Source organism: Mytilus trossulus, chromosome 12 (genome assembly GCF_036588685.1).
Source record: "Mytilus trossulus isolate FHL-02 chromosome 12, PNRI_Mtr1.1.1.hap1, whole genome shotgun sequence".
Lineage (NCBI taxonomy): Eukaryota > Metazoa > Mollusca > Bivalvia > Mytilida > Mytilidae > Mytilus > Mytilus trossulus.
Window position 1 is genome coordinate 43,076,007 of NC_086384.1, and position 12,781 is coordinate 43,088,787.

The 12,781-nt window shown below is 32.7% G+C and overlaps 1 protein-coding gene across 4 annotated transcripts in view; it reads left to right on the forward strand.

Annotated features, from left to right (window-relative positions):
- Positions 1-12,781, forward strand: part of LOC134692142 (protein ELYS-like) — a 79,378-nt gene that overhangs the window by 209 nt on the left and 66,388 nt on the right. For 3 of the 4 annotated variants that reach the window (XM_063552576.1, XM_063552578.1, XM_063552579.1), the window contains exons 2-8: positions 4,801-4,929; positions 6,621-6,877; positions 8,013-8,142; positions 8,629-8,769; positions 10,667-10,735; positions 11,177-11,285; positions 11,848-11,967. In XM_063552576.1, coding sequence (XP_063408646.1) covers positions 4,830-4,929; positions 6,621-6,877; positions 8,013-8,142; positions 8,629-8,769; positions 10,667-10,735; positions 11,177-11,285; positions 11,848-11,967 — 926 coding nt within the window. In that variant the 5' untranslated portion in view covers positions 4,801-4,829. Of the gene's footprint in view, positions 1-4,797; positions 4,930-6,620; positions 6,878-8,012; positions 8,143-8,628; positions 8,770-10,666; positions 10,736-11,176; positions 11,286-11,847; positions 11,968-12,781 lie in introns of all 4 variants that reach the window. The other variant, XM_063552577.1, reaches the window with a different exon arrangement.

Sequence of the window (12,781 nt, forward strand, 5' to 3'; positions counted from 1 at the left end):
TAGGTAAACAGCTAAAATAAACTTTGACTTTGTGCAAACTAGGTTCCAAATTATCATATAGAATAAACAAATAAAAAACTATATTTACTATTCAACTACAAACTCATGAGAAATGTGGTACATAGAATATTTTTTTTTGGTACATGATGAGCTTCATAAGGTTTTAAGTCAAACGTGGATATTGTATGTTTACTACTTACTTGTAATGTATGTAGAGCCTAGAGTCTCTGCCCTAGAGGTTTTCAAAGATGAGGGGGGAGAATTCTAGTCAAATCGGCACCTGGTCAAATCGGCACTCAGTATAGTCAAATCGGCACCTAGTCAAATTGGCACCTGGTTAAATCGGCACTTTATATAGTCAATTGGGCACCCATGTTAGATTTATTTAATATACATATTTTAACAGTAATTTCAGCAAAAAACAGTAAAAATAAGGAAGGGGTTGTCCAGAAATATTCACTTAATTTGACTTTTTCTATGGGTGCCGATTTGACTTGTACCCGAGGGGGGATAGGACTTTATCTGGACTCCAGGATCGGCCTTTTTTAAGCTCGTGATTTCGGGCTTGACCCATTCGGGATCTGGGAATTCTTTTTTAGAATTTTGGGACCTCAGGATTTCGTGTTTTTAAGCCCGGGATTTCATGTTTTTAAGCTCAGGATTACGGATCAGGACCCCTCCTACCCTCCCTCAAAGATGGCACAAGGGTATCTATCAGTTTGTATATACATGATATATGGGTTTGTACATTTCTGTATTCTTTTTGGTTTGATATTTATTCTCAATTCTTTATAATTATTTTGACACATCAGGTTGAGAACCTCAAACCCCTTAAATATAGGACAACCCTGAAGTGCAGTTCTCCCTATTTATGAGGGTGGTAAAGGGTTATTTTCGCGCAATGTTTTTGGCCTTTTTATTTCACGTGTTTTGATGTTTTATTTCTCGTATTTCGTGTTTGGTTCGACGTGCGTGCCTCGTGTTTTCCTTTATTTATTTTCCGTGTTTTGTGTCAGTACTCTTAATTTCTCGTGCTTTTCTCGCATTTGATTAAAAAGTAAACCAGGGGCAGGCATACCTGCCAACTTTCACGATTTAGGCGTGTACTACACGATGTTGACCCTTTGTCACGATTGCACGATCGTGTTCCTGAAAAACCCTCTAAAACACGATTTGGTGAAAATCTACACGAAAAATAGTGTTCCCAATTTTGAACTGTGTCTTATGGAGGAAAATCATGTTCAGCCAATCAAATTGTCTGTTTCTCAGGATCAAATTAATCAGCCAATCAAAAACGTTTTCTCTCAAGATTATTTTAAGATGCTAGATATTTAACTTGTGTTGTATTTCTCTGTTTGTTGGTCAGAATTGTAAAATCGTGAACATGGCAAATGATTTTTCAACTGCATGGAGGTTCTAACACAGAATAGGAATAAAAGTATGGCTGATTCACAAACTGCAATAATGCAAATAAACTTAAGAAAAAGGCATGTACATGTAAGCTCATCTTACAAATATGACACTTTTTCTAGACCACACAACAGTACGCGCAAAATAGTCGATGCAAAGAATTGTAACCTTTGAAATTGTTGTCGCGCGCTTAAACCCCCATGGGCATTTTCAAAAGTTGGCAGGTATGGGCAGGACTTATTAAATTCAAAATCAGTCCACATATTGTTTTAAATTATGTGTTCCCAGAATATTTAAAATGGCTATCAAATTAATTATTACGAATAATATTTTTCTTTCAAATCAGTTGCATATTATAGCGGAAGCGAAAAGGTGACTGCAGGGTCATCATGTCCATTATATTATGTTGATGATCTCCAGGGACGGCTGATTAATAAATTACTTTACTTTTTTCATTAATATTTATAATTTTATTTCTCATGCTTCGTTTTTTCAGATTTTTATTTTCCGTGCAACATTTTCGCGATTTTTGTATTATGTGTTTCCCTGTTCAGGCCCCCCCCCCCTTTACCACCTTCTATTATGAGTAAAAAAAAAATGTTTTTCTAATAACCACCTGTAAGAACAAAACGGAACATGTTTATATTATTTGCTGAAACTTTCCAAAGAACAATTCATCTATCAGGTATTTTATTGAAAAGCTGTTCAAAAATAATGAATTACCCCCCCCCCCCCCCCCCAAGTTATTTTTTTCTTTCTTTTCTACAACAGTAAAATGATCCCTGTTTGAGGGAACAGTCCCTCATTTAAGGGATATCCCTCATTTTGGAGGTTGTTCCCTACTTGGTAAACTCAATCCAGAATTTCTGGTACATGTATCAGCCACAAATCAACTCCTGCAACAAAGGCGAAGAAGTCATTTTCACTATATTTGTCAAACAAAATAGCATGTGCGTTTACTGTCACATGCTGTAAAAATAGTGTTGATATGTATGGATTTTTGTTGAGCCTGCAGCTTTTGTCTTAGAAAGCTCAACATAGGGATAGTGTTCCAGCTTTATATTTTAAAAGGTAGAAGACTTAGCTTGGATGCTTCATACTTTGAATATAGATGCCTCATGTTATGAACTTTTTGTCAGTCACATGTCCAATGTCCTTGACCTCATTTTCATTGTTGAGTGACTACTTGAAAAAAGTTCAGATTTTTTGTAATGTTGAATTCTCTCTTATTATAAGTGATAGGATAACTATATTTGGTATATGCGTATCTTTCAAGGTCCTCATGCTCGTCAGACAGTTTTTGCTTGGCTCGACCTCATTTCATGGATCAGTGAACAAGGTTAAGTTTTGGTGGTCAAGTCCATATATCTGAAATACTATAAGCAATATGTCTAGTATATTTGGTGTATAGAAGCACTGTAAGATGTACATGTCCAACTGGCAGGTGTCATCTGACCTTGACCTCATTTTCATGGTCCAGTGGTTATAGTTAAGTTTTTGTGTTTTGGTCTGTTTTTCTTATACTGTATGCAATAGGTCTACTTTATTTGGTGTATGGAATGATTGTAAGGTGTACATATCTACATGTAGCTGGCAGGTGTTATCAAACCTTAACCTCATTTTCATGCTTCAGTGGTCAAAGTAAATTTTTTGAGTTTTGGTCTTTTTTTCTTATGCTATATTCAACATGTTCAATAGACCATCAATATTTGGTGTATGGAAATATTTTATTATCTATTGGTCTGTTTTTCTTAAACTATAAGCAATTAATTGGTCAACTATATTTGTTGTATGGAAGAATTGTTAGCTGTACATGCCTGTCTGGCATGGTCTATCTGACCTTGACCTCATTTTGATGTTTCAAAGGTCAAACTTTAGTTTTCTTGGTTAATGTTAAGTTTATGTGACAGTTGTAAAAAAGCTTTATATTTAGGACTATCAACAGAATATCATTGATTTAATAGTTAAGAAGGTGAGACATTTTAGTGTGTGCACTCTTGTTTTTTATTACGTATTTTTTTTTATTACATTGAGTCTATGGCATGTATATATGGGAGCAACATCATGAACATTGTGACTTTAACAGTCATGACAGTGCTTAATCAAAAATGGTTAAAAAAAACTCAAGGGAAGGGGATAAAAATATTGTAGGTAGTGGTACAGTGAACACACATACTTTTTGTTTGGCCTCATCAAGGTTATATCTTAATTAATGATTACAGCTGCTTTAGTCATCATTAGTTTGCATACATTTGTACCTACCAAGTTGGTGTTAAACACACATTGTATAGAGAAATTCCAAGACAAACATGCCATGCATTTATACAACATATTTCATAGAAACATATATGCAGTATGCATGAACAAACATTGAGTTTTATTAAGTCAATTGTCTCTATGGTACTATAATATAAGGGAAATTTTTTTTTTTCAAAAAAAATCTGAACATTTTTGTTAACTTTGGTCACTCATGGACATGAAGGATACTTTGTGTAGATCAAAATAATCTTCTTATTTTTTTTTGGCAAACAGATTTGTTAGCTAATTAAGTGTTATTATGGGCTTAAACTGTGTGTAAAAAAACTCATAATTTTAGGTCAACTAGTACATTGATTTTTTATCTGATATAATTGATATGAGGGCTTTGTCTTCTAATAACAAATACTGTATGTTGTTAAGTCAGAAATTATTGCGTGCATTTATTATAGCAATTTTGTCATTTAAGTCTAAAATGCAATTTTATTTTTTACCTTATTCAACATCCTGTTTCAAAAATCCTGTTTGATTCGTGTAAAAAAATCAAAATGCGAGTTTTGATTATTTGCGATTATAACCCTGTCCCATTTTTCGCAATAATAAAAACATCACAATAATTTCTGAATTTATAACAGTATAGATTATTCAATTCAAATCTTAATTGCCATAAAACTACATATTTATAGTACATGTATCATGCAGGGACAAAACTTAAAGGGAGCCCAGTCGCCCATGGCTCCTAGATTTTGAGCTGGGCCCCTAAACTTTCAGATAAAGTTTAGTTGAACATATAGAAAATAGTTATGAAATATCTGGTCTGGTAACAAAATGAAAGTAAAGAATAACAACAAGATCATTAATATACACATTAAAAAGATATTTTAAGAGTCCCCTGTCCTCAGTTCAATAGGTCTGTTTTTAAAAGGATCCTAGCTTATTTACCTGATTGTGTGAAATTATGTTGAGTATAATGTTATTTTATCTTTGTCATTTAAATTTGTGGATATTCTCATTTATCAAAAAATCAAAATAAACTTTTCTATCATTATGGTTTCTATTACAATATAAAAAGAAATGAATTTCCACAATATACATGTACATGTATGTAACTTATGTTTTCCCTTTGTATAGAAGGATCAGCATGTCAATAAATTAGGAACAGAATGAGACCAGGTGTAACCCCACACCATATAACACCTTTACTTCCTTTTAATCATGGTGTTACAGATTATGATGTTGGTGGATTTTCTGGAGTTAGCAAAGGTAAGGCATAAATAAAATATTGTTTGTTTCCCCGATCCTGATTGACCATGCAAAATCCATGCTACATGTACTCATAAAATTATTTTATTGTTCAAACTAATTCCAAAATTGTTTTATTCATTTCAGATTTTCAGGCTTGTCGCATCATCCTATGATACTATTCAGACTTTTTAGAAAAAATTAAATCATTTCCCTACCAGTACCTACATACCCACCACACCTTGCTTGGAAGGGTCCAGATTGGGGAAACAAACAATATACTAATTTAGGACTAACTGTGGTGATTTTGTGTAGGAATTGATAAATGTTGTGACATATTTTGTCATGTATTATACGCTCTGCTGAAAGATATATACTGTGGATTCATTTACATTAATTATTTTTGTGATAACCAATTTTCATGGATTTGGAAAAACTTGCATTTTCACGGATAATCAATTTCATGGTTTTTCAAAAGTCTGCATACTGTGGATTCATTTATTTTCGTGGGTATCAATTTTTCGTGGATTCAGGGAAATTTACGTTTTCGTGGATATTTAATTTCATGGTTTTACCGAAGTCTGCTTACACGCCTTCGTAAAATTTGTCATTCGTGGAACATTTTATTTCGTGGTTTGCCTGTACTAACAAAATCCACGAAAATTGGTATCCCAGGAATAATAATGAATCCACAGTATTTAAACATGTTAAAGTTCTATGCAAAATTTATAATTCATTGGACATTTAAATTTGTGGTTCCTGGGTTACCACGAAAATTGGTATCCAATGAATTATAATGAATTCACAGTAGTTGGTATTTGGGGATGTATATTATCAGATTTTTATTATACATGATAAATGAGAATGAAAAAATATTGAGATGTGGTATGAATGCCTATACAAGAGATACATGTATTTATCTACTAATAATTATCAAACGTACCAAGATTATAATTTATTACGCTAGACGCACGTTTCGTCTTCATAAGACTTATCAGTGAAGCTCATATCAATCGAATGGATATAATTCAATAAATGCCACAGTATAGCCTTCAACAATTAGAAAATTCCATACCATATAGTTGAAGCGTAATATGTAAGAACCCACTTGACATGCTTAAAAAAAATGTGGATCAATTCAAAAGAGATTTTTGACTGTCTGAATTATAACAAAACAATTTAAAAACACTGCTGGTTTACCTGAGACCAATTGGTGTAAATGATTTTTGTTGAGCCTGTGACTAACAGCTAAAGAAGGCGAGACACTGGGTTCAGCGGAACCCTTAAAAAACTTTATATGATAAAACATTTCACTTTTACAAGTGGAATAATATAGTTTTCAAGGAGTATTATAAATGCAACAGTCTGCTCTAATATATAAATACCAAATCTTGCAATTTGCTGTTTTAAAATGATGCATTCTGGCCATCTGGGTACTATTTTGAAAAGCATATATCAAAAATGAGATTTGTTTTTAAAAACAAGACCTAAACAATAGACATGATGGAAGTAGTGCCCTATGTGACACATGGCGCTAACGGGAGATGAAAGTTAACAATGGAAGTAGAAATGCTATGACCTTATTTTCATATAAGGATATGAACAACAAAATAATTCATTATTCTTTTGATTCAGAAACTCTGAAATGAAGTAGGGTTTCCTTATTTCAATAGGTGCATTAATGATGTTAATACTTCATATCTATTTGATAGATGGAAAGTTTTTGTGGTTAGTCAGAGGTCCAGTGATAGAGGTACTAGATTCAGCCTCTAGGAGACGTTTAGCAGCATGGGCATTCGGTGTCACTATCAAAGACACACACAGCTACATCACATGTGTCAAGGAATATTGCTATGGCAACAGTCCCAAACTGTTGGTGGGAGTATGCAATGCCCAACAGACAAGCATGTTAGGCGTACTAGACTTGCAGAGCTCAAGGTTGAGCAAGGTCATTGAAATACCTCACAAGGTTAGTAGGACGATAAGGATGTACACCTCTGAGGAGCTAAAAATTTCTAGAATTAAACTTTTTTTCTTTACCTGATTTTTGGGTTTACAAGACTAAAAAAATAATTGGTGAAGAAAAAATCATATGGTGGTGCATTTCTTTTATTGCTACTGCCCTTTGAAAATGCCCAATTTTGATGATTTTTTCATTTTTCATTGATTTTTACCTATTTTAGGGCTATTTTGAAAAATATTGACTTGATTGGTCGTAAAATTTGAAAACTGGATTACTGAAAAACCTTAAATTGTATATACACAGAGTTCTATTTGAATATACATGATATAGTATTTTTGAAATTCATTGATATTTTCCACTTGTATCACATGTTTTGGAAAAAATTCCCAGAACGAGATTTCAGCGAAACTGAAACGTCAGAAGAATACATCGATAATGGAGTTCGTTTCTCAGTTTCAAAATAATAAGCTTTTCAAAACACTAGTTAATATTGATAGGGGATTAATAAAGGAATCAAAAGAGGGAAAAAAAATATTTAGGTCAATGTACTTGTTTTTGAGATCTATTAGCCATTGAAATTTTGGCGGGAAAATGTTCTCTTTTCACTTTTCATGGCTTTATCATTGACAAGTTTTAAGTCTTCAAAAACTATTAAAAAGATAATTAAAAGACAGATGGCAGATGGCCTATCATTATACATGTAAAGGATTTATAAAAAGAAAAATGGGGGTCAATGGGAAATTTTATGAAAGGCATTCAAATTGATATAACCAGAGTATTCTGAAAATGTGACAAAAAATGCAAAACATGACAAGGGAACATCCTTATTTATGGCACTTTGAATGTCTTCTGTGCATGGCAAAATACTGACAACTTGTGACCACATTTCATAGTTCCTCAGTGGTGGGTGACATTTCAAATTAGCAATCTTAAGTACACTAGGTTACAGAAGAACTTCTTTGGTAGAGAATGGTATACATGTATCTTTATTGAGATTATGAAGTATGGTACATTTAGAAATAAAAATTAAGGAGATGCAGTATGATTGCCAATGAGACAACTTTCGGTTAGAATTCATATGAAGTGGATAAAAACCACTATAGTTCACGATACATATTTAATACAAATTTTTTTTCTTCAGATTAATAGCGTTGAGGTTGTCACCAATGTAGGAGGAGACTTTATTCCAATGTGGGCTTTAAATGACCAACTAAGATTATTTGATGGAATAATTGCTGTGGGGACCATATCCGGTATTGTTTATTTAATAGGTAAGTCTGTGGTTGTTCTATTTGATTCTGATGAGTGTTGATTGAAAAACAAATAAAGAATATGATTAATTTCAATATTGTGCATTGCAGCTGGGTAGCAATGGAAAGTGCATTCCTATTAACACTATCACAAGATTTTAAAGTTTTAGTTTTTAAATACAAAAATTAAATAGTCTGATAATAATTTTTATTTCATTTAAAAAACTAAATATCTGTGGATATTTTTGTATACAGATATTGCTGTAAATTCAGAAATAATTGCGATGTTTTTATTTTTTTGTGAAAAATGGGGTAGGATTATCATGATTATAATCGTTTTAATTTAAACTAGCATTTTGAAATAATTTATGTGAATTAAAACAGGATTTTTTCTCAATATGGCAAAACTTAAAATCAGATTTTAGTCTAAACTGACAAAACGACAAAATAGTAATATTACATGCATGCAATATTTTCTTAATTTACAGTACATCCTTTTTTTTTCAGATATGTGTATGGATGAGAACCTTCAATCAGATGAGGTAATGCCTTCCAAGTTACAGTACATTACACCGAGATCCAGAGACACGGCTGATCGGCGTAGACAAGCTATTGCCAAAAGAAATCACCTTTGTCTTGTGTTAGATGGTAAAGTTTAGAACAATTACTTTTGATTCTTACTGCATAGGCATATTTTAAAGTTTACTGAGATTTTATGTCGTAGGAAAAAAATACACATTTAAAATGAAAATAGAAAAGACACAATAAAACTAACAGAACTCATGGCTTTTATAAAAGTTTTGAGGAGATAAAACTAACAGAACTCATGGCTTTTATAAAAGTTTTGAGGAGATAAAACTAACAGAACTCATGGCTTTTATAAAAGTTTTGAGGAGATAAAACTAACAGAACTCATGGCTTTTATAAAAGTTTTCAGGAGAGAAAACTAACAGAACTCATGGCTTTTATAAAAGTTTTCAGGAGAGAAAACTAACAGAACTCATGGCTTTTATAAAAGTTTTCAGGAGAGAAAAACTAACAGAACTCATGGCTTTTATAAAAGTTTTCAGGAGAGAAAACTAACAGAACTCATGGCTTTTATAAAAGTTTTCAGGAGAGAAAACTAACAGAACTCATGGCTTTTATAAAAGTTTTCAGGAGAGAAAACTAACAGAACTCATGGCTTTTATAAAAGTTTTCAGGAGATACTTTCACATGATGATATTATTTAGTTGAAGTTAAAGTCATAAGAAACCTCAAATCAAAAAAAATAATGCATATGTTTATTTATAACGCAATGGATAGTTTTAATTAGGCCAAAAAGAGATATATGTCTGTTTCCTGTTTCCCGACCAACCCTAGATCTTTTTATTCAATTCCGGAAAAAAATCGTTTCCGATCTTACTATGCCCAAACAATCAAAATGGCTGCTCCCAGCACAAATGTGCTACAACTAAGGTTTAAAAATGTCAGCACTGCGAGAATTATTCAATTAAAGCTTCTTTAAAGAGATTAAATCATTTTGGGGTACAGGATTTTAACCAAACATGACATTTAACAGAATGCAAATCTGACGGAGTGCAAAAATTAAAAAATTAAAAAAAAATCCCGACCTATTGACCCTGATTTATTTGTGCTGGCAGCAGGAAACAGACATATATTTTTTGGGGGCCTTATAAAACTTATGTACATATACTTTTTTTTGAAGAAAATTCTTTAATTTATTCATATTTAGAACAAGTTTACTTTATTTTAATTGCTTCCTACAAAGCAATTCCCCCGACACATTTTCCGTATGCAAAGTGACCTCATTGTGACCCATCTCATAAAAATCTGGGGATCACAATACTCATGGATGTCCTTAAAATAAACTATTATCTGAATTTACATGTTAAACACGTGCTTTTTTCCATGCTTTTTTATTGATTTATTTTCTATTGTTGACAAACGGGTGACAATCGTTTAACTTCGGCTTCAAAACACGAACTTTTATTACCTGCCATATTTTCACAATATCACTTTCTGATTGAAAAAAAACTAGAAGATTATACGAAATTCACACAAAAAAAAATTGATAAATTCATGCACAGAAGACTAAGTTTATGATGTTTGTATGCATTGGTTCAAGAATTGGAAGAACATTATTTTTCATTGGTCATTCGCTTCTTATGACTTTAAGCTTTGAGATAAACACAAAGATGAAATTCTGATAAAATCGCTTCAAGACTTCATGTATAATTTTGAAATACAGACAACTGTTATTATCAATTCTAATTGAAAAGTCCTATTGCATGAGAATTGTATAACATTTGAATGGTTTCTGCTGTTATGACACATTAATTTGAATATTCCTGCTGTTATGACAAATGTATTTTAATAGTCCTATGGCCACTTTAAAGCTTACTGTTTGATGTGGGCCAAGGCGTCGTGTTAAACACCTGACTTTCACCTATAATGTTTTACTTTTACAAATTGTGATTTGGATGGAGGGTTGTCTCATTAGCACTCATACTACATCTTCTTATATCTATCTATTCCATTTCAGAAGAATCTCATGGCAATTTATTTAAATATAGAAGATGCGATGGCACAGAACTTAAATCTTTTAATCCAAGTGAGTTTAATGTGTATGATGGACAGACAGATAGTCTGATATTATTATCAACAATATTTTAGGACAAACAATCCTACCATGAAATTGAGAATGGGTCAACAAAAGGGATAACAACCTGACCAAAGACCAGAAAACAGCCAAAGGCCACCAATGGGTCTCTAACACAGTGAGAAAATCCTACGTCTAAATGCAGGCTTCAGCTGGCACCTAAACAAAAATGTGTACATGTATGAAAGCAGTCGAATTCTAGCAAACATTCTTAGTTAAACCTGTATATATTATTTTTGAATTTGATTAGACATTATCTCAATTACAATTGTACAATATACAAACAAGGCAAGCAAGCTAACCAAAGTCTTGCTCTACATATATTAGGAAATTGGCTGTAAATATAGAACTGACTACCACTTTGACAGATAAAATTTGTATTATTTATTACAGGTGACGTTATAGTAACATGTTTAAAGTATATACCACAGATAGGGACACTGGTTGTAGGCTTTAGTTTTGGAAGCTACCAGTTGTGGAAATTGAATGTTCCTGTCTTAGAGTAAGTAGTGTGGGCATCAGCAAGTGATAGTGCTGCTAAGGCCAAGGGTGGATTCAGACAGGGGTGTGGTGGGAGTGTGTCCCTCCTAAAATTTGCACAGCATGGGTTGTCCTCAGCTTAATAAAGAATATTTCAATAATTTTGCTGAAAATTTAAGTTTAACCTAAAATCCTGGATTCGCCCCTACTACATGTACTATTTTCCCCTTTCCCCTGGAGAAGGAAAGGCTTGAAAAAATTGGCCATGTTGGGTGGGATGTTGGTAACTGTTGTTATTGTTGTAAAGTGGAAGTTTCGGAAGAGATCTATTGCTAATATCCAGATTTATATAAATTAGGAAAATATTCTCTCAAGTTAATTTAATTGTTAAGGGTGTTTGCTACTCTCATTACAAAATAACAAGCTTTTTATAAAACTTGATACTGTAAATAAAATAATATCTTTTTTTTAAATCTACTACAATGTATTTAGGGATTCCAATCAAATGAATGTTCAAAATTTAAATATGATGATTTTTAAATTACAATGGTTTGTAAACAATAGTTTATATTTGATCTTTTCAGATACAGTTCAAGAGTTGAGGAAGACAATGGATCTGTCCTACATGTGGCCTACCAGGAACCAGAAAATGATCCTAAAAACTTCTGTTATCTATGGATTATCAGAGGTTGTGATAGTGAAGAGTAAGTTAAGGCTTTATGGTCTTGTGTGTTGCTGGTTTGCTGTCTAATGGAAGCCAATTTGATGGAAACACCATTTTCTCATTTGTTCATGATTAACATACTATTCATTGGGAAGATTTTTTTTATGCCCCACCTAAGAAAGTAGAGGGGCATAATGTTTTCTGGTCTGTGCGTCCGTCCTTCTGTCCGTCAGTTTGTTCATGTTAAAGTTTTTGGTCAAGGTAGTTTTTGATGAAGTTGAAGTCCAATCAACTTCAAACTTAGAACACATGTTCCCTATGATATGATCTTTCTAATTTAATTGCCAAATTAGACTTTTGACCCCAATTTCAAGGTCTACTCAACATAGAAAATAATAGTGCAAGTTTCAGGTTAAAGTTTTTGGTCAAGGTAGTTTTTGATTTAGTTGAAGTCCAATCAACTTGAAACTTTGTACACATGTTCCTTATGTTATGATCTTTCTAATTTAAATGCCATATTATATTTTTTATCCCAATTTTATGGTCCACTGAACATAGAAAATGATAATGAGGAGTGGGGCATCTGTGTACTATGGACACATTCTTGTTTATCATAAACTAATGAATTTTGGTACAATTTAGAAATTTCACAACTGTTGTAGAATCTGTACAATGTATAAAACTTCGCTTGATGTATGAATGTGTGTCCATTGTTGATGGGTATATACACCTCTAGATAGCCATTTTATCATGTTTATTATGCCCCACCTACGATAGTAGAGGGGCATTATGTTTTCTTGTCTGTGCGTCCGTCTGTTCGTTCGTCCGTCTGTCCCGCTTCAGGTTAAAGTTTT